Consider the following 22915-nt stretch of genomic DNA (forward strand, 5'->3'; position numbering starts at 1 on the left):
GTGTGTGATGCTCGCTAGTTGAGGGTCACAAGTGTTGACGTGGTAATACTTCTAAACGGGTCTGGTATATCGACGTAGGGCATCGTGGTTGTATCGAAGCAGTCAACAGTCACAACTCATCAAGTGCCTGTAAAAACGCGCGGGGGTCCAGTGCGCAGCAGAGTGCAAATGCGCGGTCGGTGTGAAGGTGGTCAATGCTGAGACGCGCAGGATTTTGATCCGTCGAGGAAGAGGCGAAGAAATTCCGAGTTCCGTTTAAATATTTGGCTGAACGTGGGCACAGGCGCGTTGTATCCTCGACGTAACGCGTTCGGGTCCTGCATGGAAGAGCGTGCCTGGAAGATGTGCCGTCTGGTATGCAATGACGGGACTGATGGTATGGCGTTCCTGGCCTGCTCAAATGGTCCCTGCTGTGCAGTGCTGCGTGCTGCAACTGACGTGGTGGTGCCGTCGATGTCAGCTCAACTTGGAAGTATGGGGCTTCGGGTGGAATGTGTCGCCAGAATGAGTTTCTCAAAGACGAAGGGCTTGGGTAGCGGCTGAGAAGTGGCCTGCTTCTTCTTCGGGAAGGGGAGCCTAGAAGAAGAAGAAAGGCGCAAGCAAGTGTCGTCGGTAGCACGAGAGCAAATGAACAGGCTCTGCAGACCGGAAGATTTGTGAATACGAGGAGTCGTAAAATGCCCAGGTGGTCGAAGTAGACTGGTCTGTATTCTTGGGGCCCGACTGGATGGATGTATGGGGAACCGGGGCAAAAGTTGCAAGTGGTGGAGGAGACGAAAAATGGAAAAGAACGAAGACCACTCGAACGCCAAAGGGTGATGCGGGAGCGGGAAGGCTACATAAAGTATGACGGAGTAAGCTGCCTGGGCACTCAACACTCTATTATAAACTGCTCCGTACCCAGTAGTGGTAAATTGTCAGACTACGTACTTCTTTGGAACGAAATGGCGGCGATTCCCCCAGCCAGCATAATAAGAGTCAACCAGAGGTCCAACTGGCCGGCTGGGCCACATGGAATCCACAGCGAAGGGGTGCTCCGTATCGAAGTACTTCAGGAGTTGTCGATAGCATTCTACCAGACTGGACCGAAGTACCACGGATGCCTAGCACATGTCCCCAGTACTCCGTGCTCCGTTCCTCGTGCCGATTATCACTGTACAGGATACCAGCCAGTCGACATGAGTACACGCGCGATGCCACTGCCGGTCTGGTCGGTGGGCTGCTGGGCAGGGCTGCTGGGCCCGAGCCATAGTTCAAACCCTGCGCGCAAGAGCGGTGGGTGCCAGGCCGTCAGCTACTGTAAGTACATGGAGGCGACGGGCAGCAGGGCCAGAGGACAAGTGGTCGACATGATGCATAATGTACTTAAGTATGTACCGGGTACGGAGTACTCCAAGTGCCGCTCTGCGCTCCGATACCAGGCAATGTCGAGGGGTACATCCAAGACTTCTAAGGGAGGCAAACGAGGTCACCAGCCACCCGGTGGGTGGGCACTCGATGAAGTGGGCATCACCACAGCTTTTTGGCGGAACATGGGAACCTTAGATGTCAAGCCGTCCTTGGCGCCGTGGGTGCCCTTGTGGCTTCAGCCGAACATGACCTCGCACATCCCCGGTCCGCACTACCAACGACTCTCCCTGTGTGCGTGTACCAGACTCTACAATATTAATACGGAGCACCGCTGAAATTGTACCGAGTAAGTTCCCAAGAGACTACTAGGAAGATGGATGTTGAAACACCTGGAGACTGACCACGGCACTCCCTTCACCACCTTCGACCAAGTTTGTGTTCACAACCCGAAGTACGGAGTGGAAGAAGACATGAGGGGCAACGTCACCAGCTCCCTCATTATCAGCACACCGAACTGACCGCTGCGCGAAGCCACGATGCGATATAGCTCAAATGTATGTACAGCACCATCCCACATGCGGCAAAGGTGCTTTTCTGTCCTACGAGCACGGTCAACAACTCTAACCAGTGAGTTGGGCGGTGCGGGAAAAAGAAGCTTTTCGCCGGCGAATTGGCGCCTCCCAGATGGGTTCAACAGTGCTGAAGTGTCATGGCTTGGGCCAACATGGAGATGCCAAAAAAAAAGTATGCAGGACCAATGGCAGTCTGTCAGACTTGTGTGTCAATGGCTGCTCTCCGTCTGAAGCCCGCCAACGTGGACGGTGCTCAAGTGACGGAGGAACAGGGTACCAACCCTTGGGGATCCCCAGCTGCAAATCTTGAAGGTGAAGTACTCCGTACTTGCCCATCTTGTAGTGCACCCTTTAGCTCTTCAACCCAACGCAGCGCCTCCGCTCCGTCAAATCTTGAGAAGTTGTCTGCTTGTTGCGGGAGCATGGGTCCATCGTGTCCAACAACATTGAAGCCGTCGGCGTGCCAGGCGACATGGGATCGGCTGGCTGGTGGGCGGATAATGGCACGGTGCAGGCCTGGACCAGGGTATGACGGCCTAGCCGTCGGCACCCAGACAGCTACCCACTTGCCACTCAAGCTAGTCTGGTGCTAGTTGACCTCTTGGCAGAGACACCTCATCACCAAACCACCACCAAGATCGCTCGCTTGTTCTGGGGCAGTCGCTCCGAGGAGGGGAACAAGACGGCGACTCCAATGTCGCATGTCCGCCATTCTGCACAGGGATTTCTCTGCCCAACAGGCATCTCGGCGATGGGAAGACGATGTAGGGGGGGCGAGAACAGGGCGGGGAAAATCACAAGGGCAACAAGGCACTCAATTTAACGTGGGCAATGCATACGACCACACACAGACCAACACAGCTGCGAAAGGGAGACTGCAATATTAGCACCTGCTCAAAAAGTCTCAACACTATCGTATGCGCCCCCCAAGCGGACGTGTAGCAATCAAGTTCTTCCGATTCTGTTACTACCTACGGGGGACCATGGATTGATTGATTGGCTCAGCGGCTGCCAAATGACGGAAACGACGATGCTTCGTTGCGTCTGGATCCTCGATCCTGGCCCTTGGCCTCTGGCGAAGCTGGTTTGCAACCTTGTCACTGTCCCTCTCTCACGAGTATGCTGTCCTGGTCGCCCTCGATTGTGCTGCAGGCACTTTGCTGACAGCCACCGTGAGCGTCTTCAACTTGCTGTCTCCTGCAGGTGCAGCTGCATCCAACCCGGGCGCGCCAAGGGCTTCGCCGTCCCTGTCACGCATTGTACGGAGTAGATGAATGGCATCGTCGGCGTAAACTGTCGCACAATGCTCCGCCTCTACTCGGCCACCTCCAAGTCCTGGCCGATGAAGCTTGGAGCTCCTGGCTGTCTATTCTGGGAAGTCTATATCGGTACCGTCTTACCGCCGTGGCCTCTTTTGGAGCAGTGGGTGTTTCCCGGGACAGCATAATTAAAACAGCCGGCCCCAAAAGCGATTTTCCTTGCATGGTCTGCCAGGCTGTCGAGTATGTATGTACGCAGGTAGTGTGCTGTCAGCGTTGTATTTATTGTACCTGCAGACAGATGGTGCAACCCAGAGCTTTCACTTCTACAGCCTGACCGTCATCCACCGTCCACAACTGAAGATACAGGGTACGCCGGAAGACGGGCCAGGGCTTCGGTTCTTCGATTGCTTCCCAAAGTAGATTGACGGCTTGCATCATAATCTGGCGCGCCTCGAAGTAGCTCGTTTACGGTCCAAGAATCTGTGACTGGATATTTGCTTGGCGAACGCTGCTCAGATGGGAGCATTTGGGAAGCCGTCCAATAAGGTATGTAGAATGCCGCCTTCCGCCACAGTTCCTCGGCGTGATATCGTGCTCGACTGAATTAATGAATTTGAAGCTTTCCTGAGCAACAGCGAAGCACAGCACAGTCCAAAGTCTGCGCCAAGCGACGTACATAATTAAACCACAAGGCCAGAAGGAGCCACGGTTTGACGGTTCCGGCGCCTCCAAAGTTGTTTTCTCTGCTTGGTATTTCCCTTGATACGCAAGCCTAAGGTGTTCCACTAGCTGTGACACCCGCAGGGCACAAGCAATTGCCTTTTGTTGCAGAATCGCCATAAAAGGAAAACCAACAGAGGTAACCCCCTTTTATTGTTATTTTTTTTTCTTTTTTCCGTCTGGTGTTTTTGCTGGCTGTAATGCAGGGAAACCCTATTGAAAAATCTGTCCTGCCGAGGACTCTACGGAGTACATATGCAACCACGATTGCTTTTTGCTGTGGGAGCTTCCGTCTTGAAACAGGGTCGATGAATCGACGAACTCTGTGTCGCCTGGCTGTGATTCAGGTGGTGTCTCGACCACGAATACGGGGATTCTGGCACTCCTGTGTCCCCAGCAGTCCAGTCTGGTATTAGACTTGAAGGGTTGATTGCTTTCCCCTTTGTCCGAATTTCAAGGGCAGTCACGGCTCCTCGCATTGATTCCCTTGATTCCTGAGCACTCTGTATCTCCAGATGTCGCCTCCGAGACTGACACCACTCCTGTATTCGCTCTATGCATGCGCGCCGAGGCTTTACACTTGTGACATTGTTGCCGTTAGGACGAAGTATCAGTACAAGTCCTTATGCGCGCTGCTTCGTATCGTCGTAGCTACCTTTTCGAAGTGCCCCGCAGTGGTTCCTTCCCTGTTCGTATTGACAATGGTGCTTGGGCACAGAAGTAGAAACTGCAGGGCAAAGCCGTTCAGAGGAGGGAGCGAAAGCCTAATATTGCAGCAATCCGCCCTTCTTTCTTATTAATTTGCCAAAATCTGCATGGATGAAGGAGCTGGGCCCATCTCCAAGCAACCCAAATCGGTCCCGGCGATGTTTTCGAGAGACTGTCCATTGGACACTTGGGGCCAGCCCAGAGTCGTATTGGCAATCCCGCAGCTAATGGGTCTCTCATTTTTTGTCCTTTCTATTTCTTCCTTGCACATTCTATGCACAGTCGAATACAAAACAAAATGCAACGGCCAGTGGGAAGGGGAGGAGTTGACCGTCCCGAACATGGAAGATCCTGGCTGCCATCAGGTGTCGTCATTGTCGTCGCCGTGAGTGGCTGCCTCTTCGACACTTTTTGCGGCTTTGCCAAATCTGGTGGCTGGCCAAGCTGGTCACCAGTGGTGTTGGCGTGGTGGCCAGGACGTCATGGCGGGGATGTTGCATAACCTTGAGTCAAAACCTGTTCCCCCCCAGCACGCTGTGTGTCGTTTGCCGTTTCTAATTCTGTGTGCACATCTGCTTTGCGGCGAGGAAATCGAAGGCGAACGCGGACGGCTTCCTCCAGCAAAGAGGTGGTTGGGGGTGCCAGCTTCTGCCCATTGATCGAGACGGGCTTTGCTCTACAACACCAGGCTGGTAGAACCATAACCAGGTATAATTTCCTGTATTCTCGGAGCATATTCTTTCGAGACCCCTGTCGACATAACAGAGCTTTTCTTTTCTAGAGATGCAAACAGGATTGGCGTTTGCTCAGCCGCAGTAAGTTGTGCACTCACACAGGCGGTTTATCGAAGCGCAAACGTCGTTACCTGAACTCAAGGTCAAGCTCGGCGCGTGACTGGTGCACGGGCAGAGTGGTCATTACGGAGTACTGAGATTGCGAAAAACCATCAACTGATTGATGGTGGCTTGGAGGCCTTCCAAGGGTGGCTGGAACCTCTTTTCTGTCTTTTGAGTTGTCATGGCCCGATATTTGACCAGCCTCCCGTATGTAACCCGGACTCTTCAAAGGAGTGCGCAAGAGCAGTGGATACTTTTGTATTGATGTCTATGGAGTGCACAATCACACCGGAGCATTCTCACCAGCATTACCAAATCTCCCAGAGCTGCAAGCGGTTCCGACAGTCCTTGGACGCACAGACGCTACACGACGTGCGGCTTCAATGCGGTCACTTTCTAAAATAAGATGAAATAAAATAAAAGCACGCCTTTGTGTGAGGACTGAGCCGTGAACGCAAATGTGAGTCTTATGCACAAGTTTGCCTGGTACTCTATGTCGTCACTCAATCACGTCCCACTCCACAAGAGTGAGGACTTGGACCAACCCGAATACACCATATGACAACCTACCTAGTACTAGTTGTAAGAGACAATCAAGGGGTTTATGCGCCCAACGGAATGTGCCTGAATACAGCATTCTGCCAACGATTATTTGTATCCCTCTTCTCCTTGAGAACAACACCAATCACTCTAGTCGGGATCGAAACGGGAAATGTCCAGGCGTCATGCCTCAGCCGAAATGCGGACATCAACCGTTTTTGACCCACCAGACCGTCCGTCAATGCGGGGGATGATGCCCGCGGCGACCCGATTCAATGTTCCCCAGTCATCCAGACGTCGTGTCAATGACTTGGACAATCTTGTTACATCGTCTTCATGCCAGGACTAGCTCCTTCATCGACTAGGTCAGAAATCTTCGCAACCTACTGGAAAAGACGTCGCCTGTGTCTCCATCGGGATACTTTTTGAGCACATCGAACTTTACAGAGTGCAGACATGACAAATGCCATTGTGGTCGTTGGGTAAGCCGGAGTTCCTAACCCCGAGTGATCATATCAACGAGCAATACATGTTGAATCAAGAAAAAAAGCGCCGGTGTGAGTGGTCTCACCACGGCGCTCTTGTTGTCCAAGAGCAACGCCAACGTGGTGACGATTATTGCGAAGCATATGCCTGGAGACTATGATATTGAGTACGCGTCTCCGTGGGCGGGAGCAAACTTTTTGCCGTGAGTAGCAAGTTATCCCATCGCAAGCCATCGTCACGCGCCGAAACGGTATAATGGTATCGTTTGTGTACTGATACTGCTACAGTATGTCAACTAGAGAGAACAGCCGGTGGGAGAGACGAACCTGGCCCGAAATAAAACGGATCACGGAAGAGGTCCCTGAAGCCGGCATCCATTTCCAAAGTAAGCCACATGCGTCAGACAAAGACATGATGCTACAAGAGGAAGTCATTCCTAATTTGCTAAACTCTTTTTACTACTAGCGTCACGCATTTTCAGACGAGACAAAGACATGGAAGGCCCATCGTGCCCGTCGGACCCCATGTTTGACCATGACCCGTGGTTTCAGTCCGTCCTTCCGGATTATAAGGAACTAGACGCCGCAAGCCTCCCGGCCGGGCACGACAGCGGCTGCGAATTCACCAGCGTGTGTATCAACACGGCCATGTACCTCCAATGGCTAGTAGGACAGTGCATCAAAAATGGCGTCGTGTTGAAACGCGCCGTCATATCACACATCCGCGAGGCCAAGAACTACAGCCATACCGGCAAACCCGCAGACATCATCGTGAACGCGACCGGCCTGGGCTCCCTCAAGCTCGGCGGCGTCGAGGACCAGGCCATGGCTCCATCGCGGGGCCAGATCATCCTCGTCCGCAACGAACTGCACCCCATGATCACCACGTCCGGCACAGAAGAAGGTCTCCCCGAGATCCTGTACACGATGCAGCGCCCCGCGGGTGGTGGCACCATTCTAGGGGGAACCTATGACATTGGCAACTGGGAGTCTGTGCCGGACCCCAACATCGCGCTGCGCATAATGCGTCGCGTGGTGGAAGTGTGTCCCGAAATTGCGGGCGGCAAGGGCATCGACGGCCTGAGTGTCATCAGGCACGGTGCCGGTTTGAGGCCGTATAGGAAGACGGGCGTCCGGGTAGAAAGAGGGAAACTGGACGATGGGACTCACATTGTTCACAACTACGGACACGCGGGTTGGGGTTATCAGGGTTCGTATGGATGTGCCGAGGGCGTGGTCGAGTTGGTGAACGCAATCAGAGAGGAGAACGGGGAGAGTCTAGTGACGGAGCCCAAGCTCTTTTCGTGGGATAATTGAGCTCGTCACGAACAAGTATATGTTCTTCAATGATCTATTACTGTGCACGATATTATTCTCCCCCATTGATTTTTTTTACAGAGCATCATGTTGGATAGCATGTACTAGTTGTATGTACACCCACTGTAGCTTGTAGTCCGTAATGGTGCAACTCATCCCACCAGACCCAATTCGATCCTTAGCCCGCCAATCAGCGGCCCGCGTTCCCGAAGCTCCAAAAACCGCCCAAATTATGTAAATGCCACGCGATCCTGAGCAGCTGCACGACAATAAATTGCCGTGCATCCTCCAACCTCACCCAGGAACCGCCTTCCGCCAGCGGCACAATGGCGCCTCACGAGCCTCCGCACAAGCAAGCCCTCCGCTTCGCGCTCGACGTCGCCAACGGCCGCCATGCATTGTCCAAGCTCGTCCCCCTCGTGCTGTGGCTCGCAGACGCCGTGCTCTGTGGCCTGGTCATCTGGAAAGTACCATGTACGTTGTGAAAGCGCATAGACGAAACCCCTCCCGTTCCTTCTCATCGCCGGGCAAGCTTATCTGATTCTTCTTGCTCGTCCTTGTTCCGCGCCAGATACCGAAATCGACTGGGTGGCCTACATGGAGCAGGTTGCGCAATTCGTCGCCGGCGAACGAGACTATACCAAGATGGAGGGAGGCACGGGGCCGCTGGTGTATCCGGCTGCCCACGTCTACGTGTACACGGGGCTCTATTACCTGACGGATCGCGGCAAGAATGTTCTGCTGGCGCAGCAGACTTTTGCGGTGCTCTACATGGCTACTTTGGCTGTGGTCATGCTGTGCTACTGGAAGGCCAAGGTGGGTTTTTGCTCTACGACAAGCTGTGCTTTCTTTTCCGTTCCCTCTTTTTTAATCGACTGCAAAACTAAACGGAAACATCAAGGTCCCGCCGTACATCTTCCCGTTGTTGATTCTGTCCAAGCGGCTGCATAGCGTTTTCCTTCTCCGATGCTTCAATGATTGCTTCGCCGCGTTCTTCATGTGGCTGGCTATATTCTTTTTCCAGAGGCGGCAGTGGACGATGGGCAGCATAGCGTACAGCTGGGGGCTGGGGATCAAGATGTCACTGTTGCTCTCGCTGCCGGCTGTCGGCATAGTGCTGTTCCTGGGCCGGGGCTTTGGTGGGAGTCTGCGGCTTGCGTGGCTCATGGCTCAGGTGCAGCTTGTCATTGCGCTTCCATTCGTGGCCAAGAATTGGCGGGGTTATTTGGGCAGGGCGTTTGAGCTCTCGAGGCAGTTCAAGTTTGAATGGACCGTCAATTGGCGCATGATGGGGGAAGAATTGTTTCTCAGTAAACAGTTTGCCACGGTTCTACTTGTCCTGCACGCCCTGGTACTCTTGATCTTTGTCACTTCTCGGTGGCTGCAGCCGGCTCGTCGATCATTGGTATCATTGATTTCTCCTATGCTTCGCGGCCGGTCCCCTTTTACTCCGGCCGAGGAACTTGCAGTTTCCAGCCGAGTCACCCCCGACTACATCATGACCACGATCCTCTCGGCCAATGTTGTCGGGCTGCTTTTTGCCAGGTCGCTGCACTACCAGTTCTATGCGTATCTGGCCTGGGCCACTCCGTATTTGCTGTGGAAGGCTTGGCCGTATACCCCCGTGGTTTACTTGTTGTGGGCAGTTCAAGAAGCGGCGTGGAATACCTTTCCCAGCACAGACCTCAGCTCAACAATTGTAGTGAACGTGCTTCTGATGACGGTGGTGCTGGTCTATTTCGGCACTTTGAAGCCCGTCAGGTCGGGGGAGCGGAAAAAGGCAAAGGCTTCAAAAAAGAATAGGTGATATTGTTGTTGTTGATGATGTTGTTGCCTTTCTTCAGCAGCGGAGACGTCATGAATCAAAATTTGCGGACATGGCTTCATTCTTCTTCCGAATCGCTCGACGGCATCTGTCCAACAGTAGAGTCGTCTTCGTCACTGAGATCGCGGTTGTTTTTGGTGAATTCTTCGGGCCTAGATGATGTGAAAACCATGGTCAGTGGCCGCACAGGTTCCCAGGGCTCTCGAGCAGCCTCGTCTCTTCGTACCAATATGGCTGCTTTCGCCAAAGCTTCTCGTCTCGAACTACATTCACAATCTCGCCATCAGCGCGGGTATCCCCGGAGCCTTGTTCATATCGCTCGCCCAAGACATAGCCGCCCCGTTTGATCCAGATGGTATTGCGGAAGCGCTGTGCAAGCTCGAGCAACACCGTCTTGCGGTTGGGCAACTCGCAGGTGTACAGGTTGTTTCCTTGGGGCTTGACGACGCGGACGACAGATTGACTGGGATCGAGGGTGGCAGGGGGTGTTAAAGTCTCCTCGGCAGCGGCGAGCACGTTGCGCTTCGGTTTGCCCATGGCTGCGGTTTACTGTGTGGCTATTTGAGTGAATGTCAACCGAGGTCTGGTGGTGAGACACTAAAAAATACGAAAAGGAAAAAAAAAAACATTTGAACTTTTGGTGGACCAACACAGTGGTGGTAGGGTCCAGCAGCGGAATGTTGCACAACGGGAGCACTGAGGGGCTGAGGGGCTGAGGGGTACATATGTAGCTTCCAACCGCCGACCTAGTAGGTCACTAGCGCCTAACCCTGGGCTACCAGACAACATCCAGATGTCCGCCTGGTCCAGTTGTCTGCTTCCGTGTTTCTTCGGAATTTCCTTATTGGGCCGTCCTGTCCCAATGGTGTTGGTCAATACCACGGCTCTTCTGTTGGATGGTGTGCTGCCCAATGTTTGCAGTTAGGCCTGAATATATGTAATGCCAGCGACGGCAAATATTGGATGCGGTGTAACTATTATATGATCATTATAGCAAGAGTCGACGCTGCTTCTGCTGTCATGACCACAACGCCAACTTCTCAACAATTCGCCAAAGAACAGCAGCACATGGCAACAAGTACGGCAACGGCCCGCCAGTCCGATCCGCTGCGACCAGGAGGGCCTTTTCTTAACCCAAAACCTACTACTCCGTATTTCCAATCAATAGCTGTCCAGGCCAGCGGCTCTCTCTGTCCAGCTGACGCGCAGAGCCTTCAACCGGCGCCGATAGCCGGCGCCCTTGGAACCACGGCCCGCAGCCATCATGTAATAAAATCGGACGGAGACTCTATGCAGCAACAGCTAATGGGCCGTGTTCTTCAGTGCGCTGAATACACCAAAGTACATTGCACCACCCAAACTTAGCTATTCCGACGTGCTTAGAAATGCTCCTGTTGGTCACGATCTCAAAGGGGGGGGGGGCAAGATAGGTTGACCAGTCGTTAGTCCGGTTACTTATATCGCACCCTGTTCTCCAAAAGCCCAAGTGTTCAATCAATGCCCATCATATAAATGACAACTTCTGCAGTTGGACCAGGTCTATTTATTATCCCGGATAGTAAGTAAAAAAAAAATCATAAAAACTGCGACAATTGTCGTGCCAACACCAGCGCCATCATGGACGCGACCATGTTGCGGTCCCTGGTCGAGCTTCAGCCTGCTTCCAACCAAGCAGACTCGGAAAGCGTCGCTCCCCTCACCACGCCCCGGAGAGTGGTCCAGAGAACATATCCCGGGGCGCCAACCCAGGAGAATGCCTCGATTGCGCTTCACAGTCCGCCCGGCCACGGCGGCGAGTACATTCCCAACACACCGCGGACAGAGGCGGCCGCGGACGACTTGGAGATGCGCAGGCCTGCTTCGCCTGGTCCCACGGCGGACGCGGTAGATGCCGTCATGAGCGTGTGGGATCCGTCCATGAACCGCTTCAGGCTGCTGTCCTTGTGCCTGTGCAGTCTGGGCGATGGCTTGAGCGACAGCGCTGCCGGTGCCTTGATTCCCTACATGGAGACGTATGTGCCCTCTCCTATTCTTCTACTCGGGGGATCTTCGCGCTGACCACGTATCGGACGGATACGCAAAATACAGATACTACGAGATTGGGTATGGCGTCGTCTCGCTCATCTTTGTCGGCCAGGCGCTGGGCTTTGTTGCCGCCGCCGTGGTCCTCGACACGATGCGCGCCAGGCTCGGCCGGGCAAGGCTGCTCGCCGTGTCGCAGGCCTGCATGGCCCTGGGGTACGTGCCGCTCGTGGCGACGGGGCCCTTTGTGCTCGTCATCCTGGCCTTCTTCCTGGTCGGCTTCGGGCTGGCCATCAATGTCGCCGTGGGGAATACCTTTTGCGGCGCGCTGCAGAACGGCACGCTGGTCCTGGGCCTCTTGCACGGCACGTATGGCATCGGCGGCATCTCCGGGCCCCTGGTGGCCACTGCGCTCGTGGCCGTGGCCGGCGCCATCTGGAGCAGGTACTACATCGTCACCCTCGGCGTGGTGTTGCTGTCTCTCGCCGTGGCCCTCTGGTCGTTCTGGTCGTTTGAGAAGGAGCAGAGTCCTGCCGCCAGAGCCCGCGAGGCCCAGCCCGACGGGACGTTTCTGATGGGCATGTTGTCTGCCCTCAAGCTGCGCGTGGTGCTCCTCGGTGCCATCTTCATCTTCGCCTACCAGGGGGCCGAGGTGTCCATCTCCGGCTGGGTGATTTCCTTCCTCATCAACGTTCGCGACGGCGACCCATCGTCGGTGGGTTACGTCTCGTCCGGCTTCTGGGCTGGCATCACGGCAGGACGCTTCTTCCTCTCGGGGCCTGCTCAGCGCATCGGCGAGAAGAGGTTCGTCTACGGGCTGGTCGTCGGGGCGATTGCGTTCCAGATACTCGTGTGGCTCGTTCCAAACATTGTTGGAAACGCCGTGGCGGTTTCCATCGTTGGCCTTCTCTTGGGGCCTGTGTATCCGTGCTCGGCGGCAGTCTTCATGCGCGCCATGTCCCATAGGGATGCACTCAGTGGCATGGGAACGATTAGTGCCTGCGGGAGCTTGGGAGGCGCCGTCGCCCCCTTCTTCACTGGTATGCTGGCGCAGGCGGTTGGGACGTATGTGCTTCATCCGATTGTTATCGGGTTGTTTGTGGTCATGTTGCTGTGCTGGTATGCGATGCCAGTTGACGAGAAGAGGTCAGACTAAGAACTGGCGTTACGGACGGCTGCTAAGGCGTGGCTCCATGCTGAAAAGTTGTGCTTGATTTGTTGGGTTTGCAACGTGAAAGATGCTTGGGATGAATAGTTACTGGGCATACAAGACGTTGCTAATGTACTTTGGATCCTTCGGATCATATATTGGATATCTATATTGTTCTATCATTCTCAAATACAAACGTGACAAATCTAGGTATTCTAGTACCTTGCGCAAGGAAACTGCCTCTGCTGAATTCAAAGTCATTCCACAAGTTGAAAACCAAACAATTCTATCCTTCTTTACCGTCGTGACCACAAAATCGTCAAATGTCATGCAAGTTCTATATTTTGTCTGTCTATTTTCTCTCTTCGACTTGGCGAAACGTGTCTGAAAGTCGAGTGTTGCTCACAATCGGCCCTTGGCAGCGTCTTGAACGGTAATCTTCCCAGCTGCTATATCCTTGACAGTCTGGGTAATGCTAGTCCAGTCTTTGAACGTGACAAAAGGGACCTTTTCGTTCTCGCACCAGGTGACAAGATCTAATATCAATTTTTCGTTAGCAATTATTTTCCAAGGCCGGTATTATTGGAAATCAAGCACCTTTGCCAGCCTTTGCAAAAAGCAAATCGGTTTCCTTGGCAGCAGACAAATCCGAGACACCATCACCGGCGTAAAACATGGTGGGACGGTTAGGCAAGGATGAGTATTTGCGGATCTCGATGGACTTGTCGTGGCCGTGAATGCTGGTTCAATCAGTTTAGTTCATCAACTCGTCGTTCAGGGATCTCTACACAGGCGCGAGCTTACCTGTCGTCATGAAATTCAATTCTCCATCCGCCCTTGTCGTTGATTGTCTTGCCCTCTCTAGGCCGCACGTCGTTGCTGACAATTTGAATGTCCCAGCCAGGTCCCAGTAACTTGTCCAGCAAGGCGCGAATGATGGGCGTCATACCGCCACTCAGAATGACAATCGGGACGTTATTCTCCCGCGACCAATCGTAAAACTCCTTGAACCCTGGGTCAAGGGTGATGTTTTTCAGCAAGATGTCGATGCATTCGTTGTAAGGGGTGGTGATGCTATCCAGCATCTCCTGGAACGAGTCGCGGAAGTTCATCTTGCCCGTCAGCACATCCTTGTTCCCCTGGCGGCGCTTTTCTGCACCGTAGCCAAGATTGTCCGTCATGTAGTCATTGGAGTCGGCAGTGGTGACGGTGCCGTCGAAATCAGTAAAGAAGATGAACTTGGGGTTTGTGGCGAGCGCCGGGGTTTCGGTGTTGACGGAGCCCATTGTGATGGTTGTGAAGGAGACGATTGGTCAAAGAAGGTCAATGGCTTCTTTGATTTGTGAATTCGTAGATATCGTGGCACAGTGAGTCTCTTGCGCGTAAATCGGAGGCTCGACGGAGCGTCGACAAAGGGCCAAACGAGGAGGGGCACGTAGATTGCTCGGAGGGGTCAAAATCAAGATGCAAGAAATGAGTTGAGAAACCAAGACTTCAGAAGGCCGATAAGGACATCAATTGATAAGACACATGCCGAAAGTACTCTTGTGCCCATTAGTGATAGGAACCAAGACCCATTAAAAACTCATCTCCTACCAGAACAAGAGCCCTCAAAAGATTTTTGCGGCTTATGTGACTGGTCCGTCTTCGCCATGTGCACCTGGTGCCTCTGGAGAGCAAGGAGCACCGCCCCGGAATGTCGTCATGGAGGGGCGGCGTGGGCGTTGGCTGGCCCCGAGAGTCGCTGCGGGAGGTCATGTCGGGCCCCACTGAAGCCGGTCCCCTGCAGGACCGTCCACACCGCTAGCACTCTAGCGACAGCCAGCAACCGCCAGTTGGGCCGCTGTGCCGAAGCTCGGTCCTGAGCCGTTTCTCCCCGAAGGCGGTCAGGAACCGATGCCCTGAGATGGTGGGCGTTTTTGGAACGGCAGAAAGCGATCGTTGACCCCCGGCGTATTCTGGACACCAAAGCCCGGACAGTTCAATGCCCTGAAAATTACTTCCTGTGACATCAACAGATAAACAACACCATCCGGTGCTGCATTTCGATAGAGCCGCGCGTGATGCAGCCGTTTGGCGGCCCAATGGGCCGAGTAGCCTGGGCTGGTAGCCGGCGTATCTTTCGGCAGGACGCCATAGTCTTCGCCAGGAAAACAGCTCAACGGCAGAGCTTGCTGAGTAGGAGAACGGCTACCGACCTGCAGTGCAGCACACAAGGCATATTTTCACAATCACGGCTCTTCTCCTCGCACGACCCGCCGAAACAAACTGAGCCAGTATCCAGTCCGAAAAATGACTCGGAAACAAACCCTCGTGATCCGGCAAAGTCCGCAAATGGCCCCAACTCATCAGCGGCAGAGCTACCTTCAGTAACGGACAGCCGTCGCAGCGACCTGAGTCAAAAGTTTGGCCAGACCATGGATAATCTTCAAGCACGAGCCCTCACAGCCTCGCAGACTCTCAATGACATCACCGGGTACTCCTCCATCGAGGGTATAAAGAGGGAGAATGATGCGTTGGAAGTGCAATTAGCCGAGGCACATGCCAGGGTTCGAAATGCGCGTCAAGCATACAAGACGTCCAACACGAAACGAGCGACCACGCAACGAGAAGTCACGACCTTGCTCGCTCGAAAGGACACCTGGTCTCCAGCCGATCTAGAGCGATTCACAGAATTATACAGGACAGACCACGTTTTAGAGGGAGAGGTGTCTGGCGCCCAGGAGGCTTTGACGGAAGCCGAAGCCGAGGAGCAAAGCCTGAGCCAGCGTCTCAACGCGGGGATACTGAAGCGCTACCACGAGGAGCAGATTTGGAGCGACAGAATCCGACGGGCAAGCACATGGGGCACATGGGGCCTGATGGGCATGAACTTTGTCCTATTTGTCGTGCTGCAGTTCTTTGCCGAGCCTTGGCGGCGAAGACGCCTTGTCAAGGGCGTAGTCGAGGAAGAGAAGCGCGTGTTGGAAGAGGTCCGGGGCGAACTCGAAGCTGTCAAGTTGTCCCTAGCCAAGAAGGAGGAGGAGGCTGTCCCCCGGCCGATGGAAGATTCGTTGGCGGCGGCACCCGCGGAGCCAGAGGTTACCACTACTCCGTCGGCGGAGGTTTCTTGGAAGGAGTTCATCACCGATCCGGCTCGTTGGCGCGCTGCTGCGGCTGACTTGGTCAGCGAGAGGCGGGTTGACTTGCGGATGAAGGACGCTTCTGCGTTGGCACTACAAGGCGCGGCGATGGGAGCAGCGGTGGCAGGCAGTGCGGTGATGCTGCTGGTGAGAAGGACATGATGTATTTGAAAGAGCGTGCATACCTAGTCTTCTGTGCTAGATCTGAACATTGTACTATATGACGGAGGGGAATCTCAATTAAAAACAAGATCTTGGAAGTACTTGGAAACCCACTGTCTGCAGCGTTGGATCGCCATCATGTGAGCTCAAGTGCTGTGTTGATGAGTATTTGGCAAGCTATTAGAAACAAAAATGTGAAATCCGGACGCAAGGGCTCATTCTGCCCGAGTAGGACGACGAGGGACGATGTCGTCAAGTTCTTTGTCATCGCCCTTCCCCAATTCTCGCATCCTCATCTTGCGTCATAGCCAACAATGACGTCTCGGTAGTGCAGATGTCCTCTTTTTTTTTTTTCCTTTTTACGAAAATAGGCCTCCTACCTCAGTTTGGTTCCACCCAAGTCCGGGTCCTAAATCAGGGGTCTTCTTGGCAGCCAAGAGCACGGTTCCAGAAGGACAAAAAATAACCAGACCAGACGCGACATGGGACCCTCAACGTGGGAACCTTGAATTAATGGGGGCGTTGTGGCGCATTCTTGACTCCCTCACAGCCCTGCACTGCCCCCCTACTCTGTGCGTTGACCAAACCCCCCGTGAGCTTGGAGAAATGCAACGTTTGAAAGGCACAAAATCCGCGCTTCCACTTAAAGTTTCAGTTGTAATACGAACCGCTCACGTGGGGAATTGCCGAGAGCTCACCTCCCCCATGGCGTCACTGCAAAGACCGTTGCAAAGATTCCTGCACAAATCGTCGTTACGCGGAAGCGCGGTAAAGGCCTGGCGCATTGATTGGCTTGTTACAGAATCTGTATCTGTATCTGCTAGATATACTGCGTATGTATAGTAAGGATACCTTTCGGCATCTGGTTTCCGATGGGTAACTGGGTATCTCGTAATACTGGGCTAGCCGGTACTCCTTGGTGTTGATGCGAACAGCTATTAACTATACCTTGCTGGAGACTGCGTCCGACACTTTACTACCACTGCATTTCTGGCCCCGTCACAACTCGCCCTTTGCTATCAATGCGATATCTGACACTTGAGCCAGGTGGGGATTTTCGGCATGAGACTCAAAAGCGCACCACCGCCGTTGGGCAGCAGGTCAAGTCCAGCCGCGGCCATGCAAGGTATGTCTGACTGTAAACGGAACAACGGACTGAACGGGGCAAAAGCTTGTGACGAAGGTCTGGTGTGTAGTTTTGTATGTATATTGAGCTGTACAGCACTCCGTAAACACTCGAGTCCCCAGAGGAGAGGGATCAGTCGAGCCTGGGAGCTCTACCGCGTTTCCGAGACCGGTTTTGGCCTGTTTCAAACAGTGCATTGGACGCACGGTAGCCGTTGGACCGTTGGGGGCACGGGATGGCTCTCACGGGGTGATAAAGAAGCTGCGGAGCAAGAGCCTGTGATGTTAGTATTACTACCTGGGGACTTGGGCGTCGCTATCGTGGCCGTTGTGGCAGGAGGATGGCAACGACTGCCTACAATACCATGATGCTCGAGTACCTAGGTCGGTTGGCAACTTGGTCAAGTCGAAGCAACCGCGCAACCCCAAGGTCGGACAGGGATCCTGCTGAGTTGAACGGGGCTGTAAAACACCCGACATGGAAACAGATCAGCACATGAGACCATTGAGACAACAATCAACAACGAAACTGGACATGGTTGACTGTGGATGTGGAAGGACGAGTTGCACCCCCGCCGCCCGCCCGCACAGCCCAGGCAGTGCCCACTTGATCTGTCTGGTCCTACTAGGCCTAGGCTAGGTACCTAAAGCAGGCACTCGGAGCCAATATTGACCAGACATGGACCAGACAGTCAACAAGTCCTACCGGCTGTGCTGTTGAGCCTGGCAGCACCAGACTGCACCGGGTTGGAGGGGAGCGGGCAGTTGGCCAGTTGACCAGTTGACAAGTCAACACGGACATGGACATGGAGCCTCCCCAAGCTGGCCGCCTTATTAGTCTGGAAGTGCTTGAACCGCCCCTCCCGTCACGTCGTCACTGACGACATCTTTCCCACCACCACAAAACAACCCACTTCTGCTTTTAAACCCCGTCCCTTCTGATCTCGAGCCGTGTGTCGTGGACTCGTGGGTATCTCGGCAGGGCTCCATCTCCCATTTCTGCCCGCCGTCGCCGACTTCATTATTACCTCCTCCCGTCGAGAAGCCCTCCATCGTTTTCCTATAAAACACCTATCGGTCGTCTCTCCGGTGCTGCGAGGCCAGTCCCCTCTTTTTTTCATCTTTTTTTTCGCCCGCTGCATTGTTGCTTGCTAGCGGTGGCTGCGGCTCATCGTCCACCGTCCACGTCCCCCAGCCTCGACCTCGACCTTCACCAAGCTGCATTCCCACTGCTCGTCCAGCGCGAACGCATCGCGCCACACCTACTGCCCGCCATGACCGAAGACGAAAAGAAAATCCAAGACATCTACAAGAAGATTGAGCGCGAGAAAAACATCATCAATGCCGCCCAGGCTATGCGCTCGCAGACCACCAATGAGGCCGTTCGTTCCCGACTCGACACCCAACTGAGAGACGGCCGGCGGAATCTGCAGTTCTTCGAGGAGAAGCTCAGAGATATCCAAATGCGACAGGTCAATCAGGACATGGGCAATGTCTCTCTCGGCGCTGGCGCTGGTGCTGACGATGGCGGCCCTCCTCCTCCCCCGCCCAAGGACCCCTCAGCTGCTTGGGGAGGAGACCAAGGCGGTTACGGCACTGCTCAGTACAGCCAGGGTGGCCAACATGGCGATTTGATGCCTCCTCGTCATCCCTATGCTCCTCCCGGGCCTGGAGCTGGCATGCCCAAATCCAGACCGAATTTCACAAAACTAGGTGTGTATATATTCTCCCATCAGCCCCAAATGGCAAATCGACACAGACGTACCCCCCGCCATCCCCGCAGCGCCCAAATCGTGACATGATATTCTCTCTGACGCATCGCCAAAACAATATATAGATCTGATCAAATATGACACGCCCTATCTCGGTCCTCGTATCCAGCTTATGCTGTCTCAGATTCAGTTCAAGCTGAATGTGGAAGAACAATACCTTAAGGGGGTTGAGAAAATGGTTCAGCTTTACGGTATGGAGGGCGACAGAAGGAGCAAAGCAGTTGCCGCAGGTCGTAGAGTCGAAAGCAAGCAAAAGATTGTCCTTTTGAAACAAGCACTTAAGAGGTATGAGGAGCTACACATCGATATGGATTCAGCCGACGCTCAGGATGGTAGGTTCCCTTCCCCTTTCCCTTTCCCATGTGATGGTCCATAGTCACAAAATAAAAAAAGAGTAGAATAAATCAACGGCTGACACAATACCTACAGATGACTCCATTAATACCCCGAATTTGCGGAAACCTCTCAGCGGACAGCTTTCCATTCGAGTCATGGCTGTCAAGGACGTGGATCATGCGGCTACTGGCCGTCTCTCCCGTGGGCCCGAAACCTTTGTTGCAGTCAAAGTCGAAGATGCCGTTGTCGCCAGAACAAAAACCTCCCGAACCGACCGATGGGACGCCGAGTACCATACCATCGACGTTGACAAGGCCAATGAAATCGAACTCACAGTTTATGACAAACCCGGCGAGCACCCGATGCCCATTGGCTTGCTGTGGGTTCGCATTTCTGACATTGTCGAGGAGATGCGCAGAAAGAGGATCGAGGCAGAGATGAACAGTTCCGGTTGGGTGTCGGCCGACCAAATGGGCACGCCTTCCTCTCCTCCGGGCCATCTCCCCATGAGCCCGACGCAGACTGGATTTGGAAGTCAGGGGCACGGCGCCGATCAAAGCAGCGGTTACAGCGGTGGTCCTCCGCCTCATGTTCCCCAGCCCCAGATCAACACGGGTCCTATCGATGCTTGGTTTAACCTGGAGCCGACTGGACAAATTCAGCTTCAAATGAGCTTTGTCAAGCAAAATAAGGACCGGCGGCCCGTGGATCTCGGTCTGGGCAGAAAGGGCGCCGTTCGACAACGCAAGGAAGAGGTACACGAAATGTACGGCCACAAGTTCGTGCAGCATCAATTCTACAACATCATGCGCTGCGCGCTTTGCGGCGATTTTCTCAAGTACTCGGCTGGCATGCAATGCGAGGATTGCAAATACACATGCCACACGAAATGCTACGATAAGGTGGTCACCAAGTGTATCAGCAAGAGTAACGCAGAGACCGATCCAGACGAAGAAAAGATCAACCACCGCATCCCTCACAGATTCCAGCCCTTCTCCAACATGACAGCTAATTGGTGTTGTCACTGTGGCTATATCTTGCCTTTTGGCAAGAAGAACTGCAGAAAGTGCTCAGGTAAGATGTCGCATACGTTCGTGTTGCCATTTGCACCAGTGGACTTGCTATTAACATTGCGACTGTTTTAGAATGCGGTCTAACTTGTCATGCTCATTGCGCTCATTTGGTCCCCGATTTCTGCGGCATGTCCATGGCGGTAGCAAACCAAATCTTGGAAGGCATTCGCACTCAGAAACGTCAGACAAAGGCGTCGTCCATGTCGGAGAGGACGCTGCGTCCCAGTTCTAGCAAACCTGGGTCTACCGCTTCCCCGGCGCCGTCATACACCACCGACGCGTCTAAGCCCTATACCGCCCCGTCCACTGCAGCCACTGAAGCGGCCAAATTGATGTATGCTCAGCCCACATCACCGACGCAGCAGAGACCGCCAGCACCTGATCGTTTGCCCTCGACCCAGGCCGCGAAAGCGGCTCAAGCTGCTTTGGGTGGTACAACAGCAGCACAAGCGCAGCAACAAAGACAGTCTGACTATGGTCGATATGGTGGGTATGACCAAGAACAGCCCGATGATCACTATTCACAGCAATATGGCGGCCAGCCCCAGCAGCCACAGCAACCTCAGCAACCTCAGCAGCCTCAGCAGCGACCATACAACCCTGCCGACTATCTTGGGTATGCCGGCCAACCAGCCACTCAGGCCAGACCGCCGGTGCAGCAGCTACCCCCCCAGCAGCAGCCTGCACCACCTCAACAAAGCTATCAGCCCCCTGCCCCTGTTCCGAAGCCCGAAGTTGTGGTGGCTCATCGGCCGCAGTCAGGTCCTATTGCGGGTCAGCCAAAGCAATTGCCTCTTGCCACAGATCCCGGTACTGGGCAGCGAATTGGTTTGGATCACTTCAATTTCCTTGCAGTTTTGGGTAAAGGCAATTTTGGCAAGGTCATGTTGGCAGAGACGAAGCGGTCGCGACGATTATATGCTATCAAGGTTCTGAAGAAGGAATTTATCATTGAGAATGACGAAGTTGAGAGTATTCGCTCCGAGAAGCGAGTCTTCCTCATTGCGAACAAAGAAAGGCATCCCTTCCTTACCAATTTGCACGCATGCTTCCAAACAGAGACTCGCGTATATTTTGTCATGGAATACGTCAGCGGCGGTGATTTGATGCTTCACATTCAGCGAGGACAGTTTGGAACTAAGCGTGCTCAGTAAGTTGACGAGAGGCTATTCTTTAAGTGCAAGATTCTAACATGTGTGTGCAGGTTTTATGCTGCTGAGGTGTGCCTGGCGCTAAAGTATTTCCACGAAAATGGGGTTATTTATCGTGATCTCAAGCTAGACAACATTATGTTGACCCTGGACGGCCACATCAAGGTAGCTGATTACGGTCTTTGCAAGGAGGACATGTGGTATGGCAAGAATACCAGCACTTTCTGTGGTACTCCTGAATTCATGGCCCCAGAGGTGCGTAAAAGGAGCGACTGATTATGTGTCATGAGGCGAGTAACTAATGATCAGCAGATTCTCTTGGACAAAAAGTATGGCCGAGCGGTTGATTGGTGGGCCTTTGGTGTCCTCATATACCAGATGCTCCTGCAACAGTCCCCTTTCCGAGGCGAGGATGAAGACGAGATTTACGATGCTATCCTTGCCGATGAGCCCTTATACCCCATTCATATGCCCAGAGACTCGGTTTCCATCTTGCAGAAACTGCTCACCCGCGAACCCGAGCAAAGACTCGGAAGTGGGCCCACGGATGCCCAAGAAGTGATGAGCCAGCCGTTCTTCCGAAATATCAACTGGGACGACATATACTACAAGCGAGTTGCGCCGCCCTTCAAACCGACCATTAAGAGCGCAACAGATACGAGCAACTTTGACTCCGAGTTCACCAGTGTTACTCCTGTACTTACGCCTGTACAATCTGGTAAGTTGCCAATAATGCATACTTGTCGAGTGTTTTTGCATTCTATCGAATTATTTATTTTTTTTCTCAACGCTAACTCTATCATTAGTACTTTCTCAGGCTATGCAAGAGGAGTTCCGTGGCTTCTCGTATACTGCAGACTTTGAATGAGGAACGAACCATCAAAATATGTGAAAGTGATGTTGACTGGGTGTAGATTTGGTGCGCCAATGGTGTGTGCATTTTGCGGAGTTTGTCATACCCTTGGCGGAGACAGTGAGCTGAAGAAGCACAGGTGAACGATGCGAACGAAAGTTTTGGGAAGCAAATAAAAGAGGCCATGTTTGATATCACGCTCGCTACGCTCCATCCCGTGTGAAGCTATGTGGATGTAATTATTTTATTTTGGGGGGGGGGACCGCAGCCGCAGGCAGCCGCAGCAGCAGGAGGTAGTGATGATGAAGGGGTTCACAAAAGTTTCAAGGAGGCGGCTTAGTTGGGGAGATTATAACAATGCATCAGTGATGATGACTATTATTAATAGAGAAGCCTTATAATGCAGTGGATATCCACTAAACTGAGGTGTTGGTGCTCCCGGTGTTTGAATCTTGGGTTGGTTGCCTGGGATCATCACTTGCTTCACGTCATGGTCTAGGGTGGGTGTAATTTTTTTTCATTATTTTTTTTTCC

The 22915-nt window shown here is 53.5% G+C and overlaps 7 protein-coding genes across 7 annotated transcripts; 5 read left to right on the plus strand and 2 right to left on the minus strand.

Moving 5' to 3' along the window:
- Window positions 1-6444: 6444 nt before the first annotated feature.
- Window positions 6445-7790, plus strand: OXDA (D-amino-acid oxidase; the record flags this gene model as incomplete). The annotated part of the gene is made up of 4 exons (XM_014693158.1): window positions 6445-6470; window positions 6539-6676; window positions 6762-6859; window positions 6940-7790. 4 exons carry the CDS (start codon window positions 6445-6447, stop codon window positions 7788-7790), a joined length of 1113 nt encoding a protein of 370 aa, XP_014548644.1.
- A 326-nt stretch (window positions 7791-8116) lies between these two features.
- Window positions 8117-9597, plus strand: alg-3 (Dol-P-Man:Man(5)GlcNAc(2)-PP-Dol alpha-1,3-mannosyltransferase; the record flags this gene model as incomplete). Its single annotated transcript, XM_014693157.1, has 3 exons — window positions 8117-8264; window positions 8362-8606; window positions 8692-9597. 3 exons carry the CDS (start codon window positions 8117-8119, stop codon window positions 9595-9597), a joined length of 1299 nt encoding a protein of 432 aa, XP_014548643.1.
- Window positions 9598-9673: 76 nt separating this feature from the next.
- On the minus strand, window positions 9674-10152 carry G6M90_00g018980 (uncharacterized protein; the record flags this gene model as incomplete). The annotated part of the gene is made up of 2 exons (XM_014693156.1): window positions 9674-9767; window positions 9842-10152. The coding sequence occupies 2 exons, from the start codon at window positions 10150-10152 to the stop codon at window positions 9674-9676; spliced, it is 405 nt and encodes a 134-aa protein (XP_014548642.1).
- A 1080-nt stretch (window positions 10153-11232) lies between these two features.
- Window positions 11233-12793, plus strand: BSC6_1 (Bypass of stop codon protein 6; the record flags this gene model as incomplete). The annotated part of the gene is made up of 2 exons (XM_014693155.1): window positions 11233-11627; window positions 11704-12793. 2 exons carry the CDS (start codon window positions 11233-11235, stop codon window positions 12791-12793), a joined length of 1485 nt encoding a protein of 494 aa, XP_014548641.1.
- A 396-nt stretch (window positions 12794-13189) lies between these two features.
- Window positions 13190-14073, minus strand: ptf1 (Pdp3-interacting factor 1; the record flags this gene model as incomplete). The annotated part of the gene is made up of 3 exons (XM_014693154.1): window positions 13190-13323; window positions 13385-13527; window positions 13592-14073. 3 exons carry the CDS (start codon window positions 14071-14073, stop codon window positions 13190-13192), a joined length of 759 nt encoding a protein of 252 aa, XP_014548640.1.
- Window positions 14074-14850: 777 nt separating this feature from the next.
- she-9 (Sensitive to high expression protein 9) lies at window positions 14851-16071 on the plus strand (the record flags this gene model as incomplete). The annotated part of the gene is made up of 1 exon (XM_014693153.1): window positions 14851-16071. One exon carries the CDS (start codon window positions 14851-14853, stop codon window positions 16069-16071), a length of 1221 nt encoding a protein of 406 aa, XP_014548639.1.
- A 2399-nt stretch (window positions 16072-18470) lies between these two features.
- On the plus strand, window positions 18471-22396 carry G6M90_00g019020 (uncharacterized protein; the record flags this gene model as incomplete). Its single annotated transcript, XM_014693152.1, has 7 exons — window positions 18471-18909; window positions 19034-19300; window positions 19398-20378; window positions 20450-21527; window positions 21582-21783; window positions 21841-22246; window positions 22335-22396. 7 exons carry the CDS (start codon window positions 18471-18473, stop codon window positions 22394-22396), a joined length of 3435 nt encoding a protein of 1144 aa, XP_014548638.1.
- Window positions 22397-22915: the final 519 nt, after the last annotated feature.

This window comes from Metarhizium brunneum, chromosome 1 (assembly GCF_013426205.1).
Source record: "Metarhizium brunneum chromosome 1, complete sequence".
Classification (NCBI taxonomy): Eukaryota; Fungi; Ascomycota; class Sordariomycetes; order Hypocreales; family Clavicipitaceae; genus Metarhizium; species Metarhizium brunneum.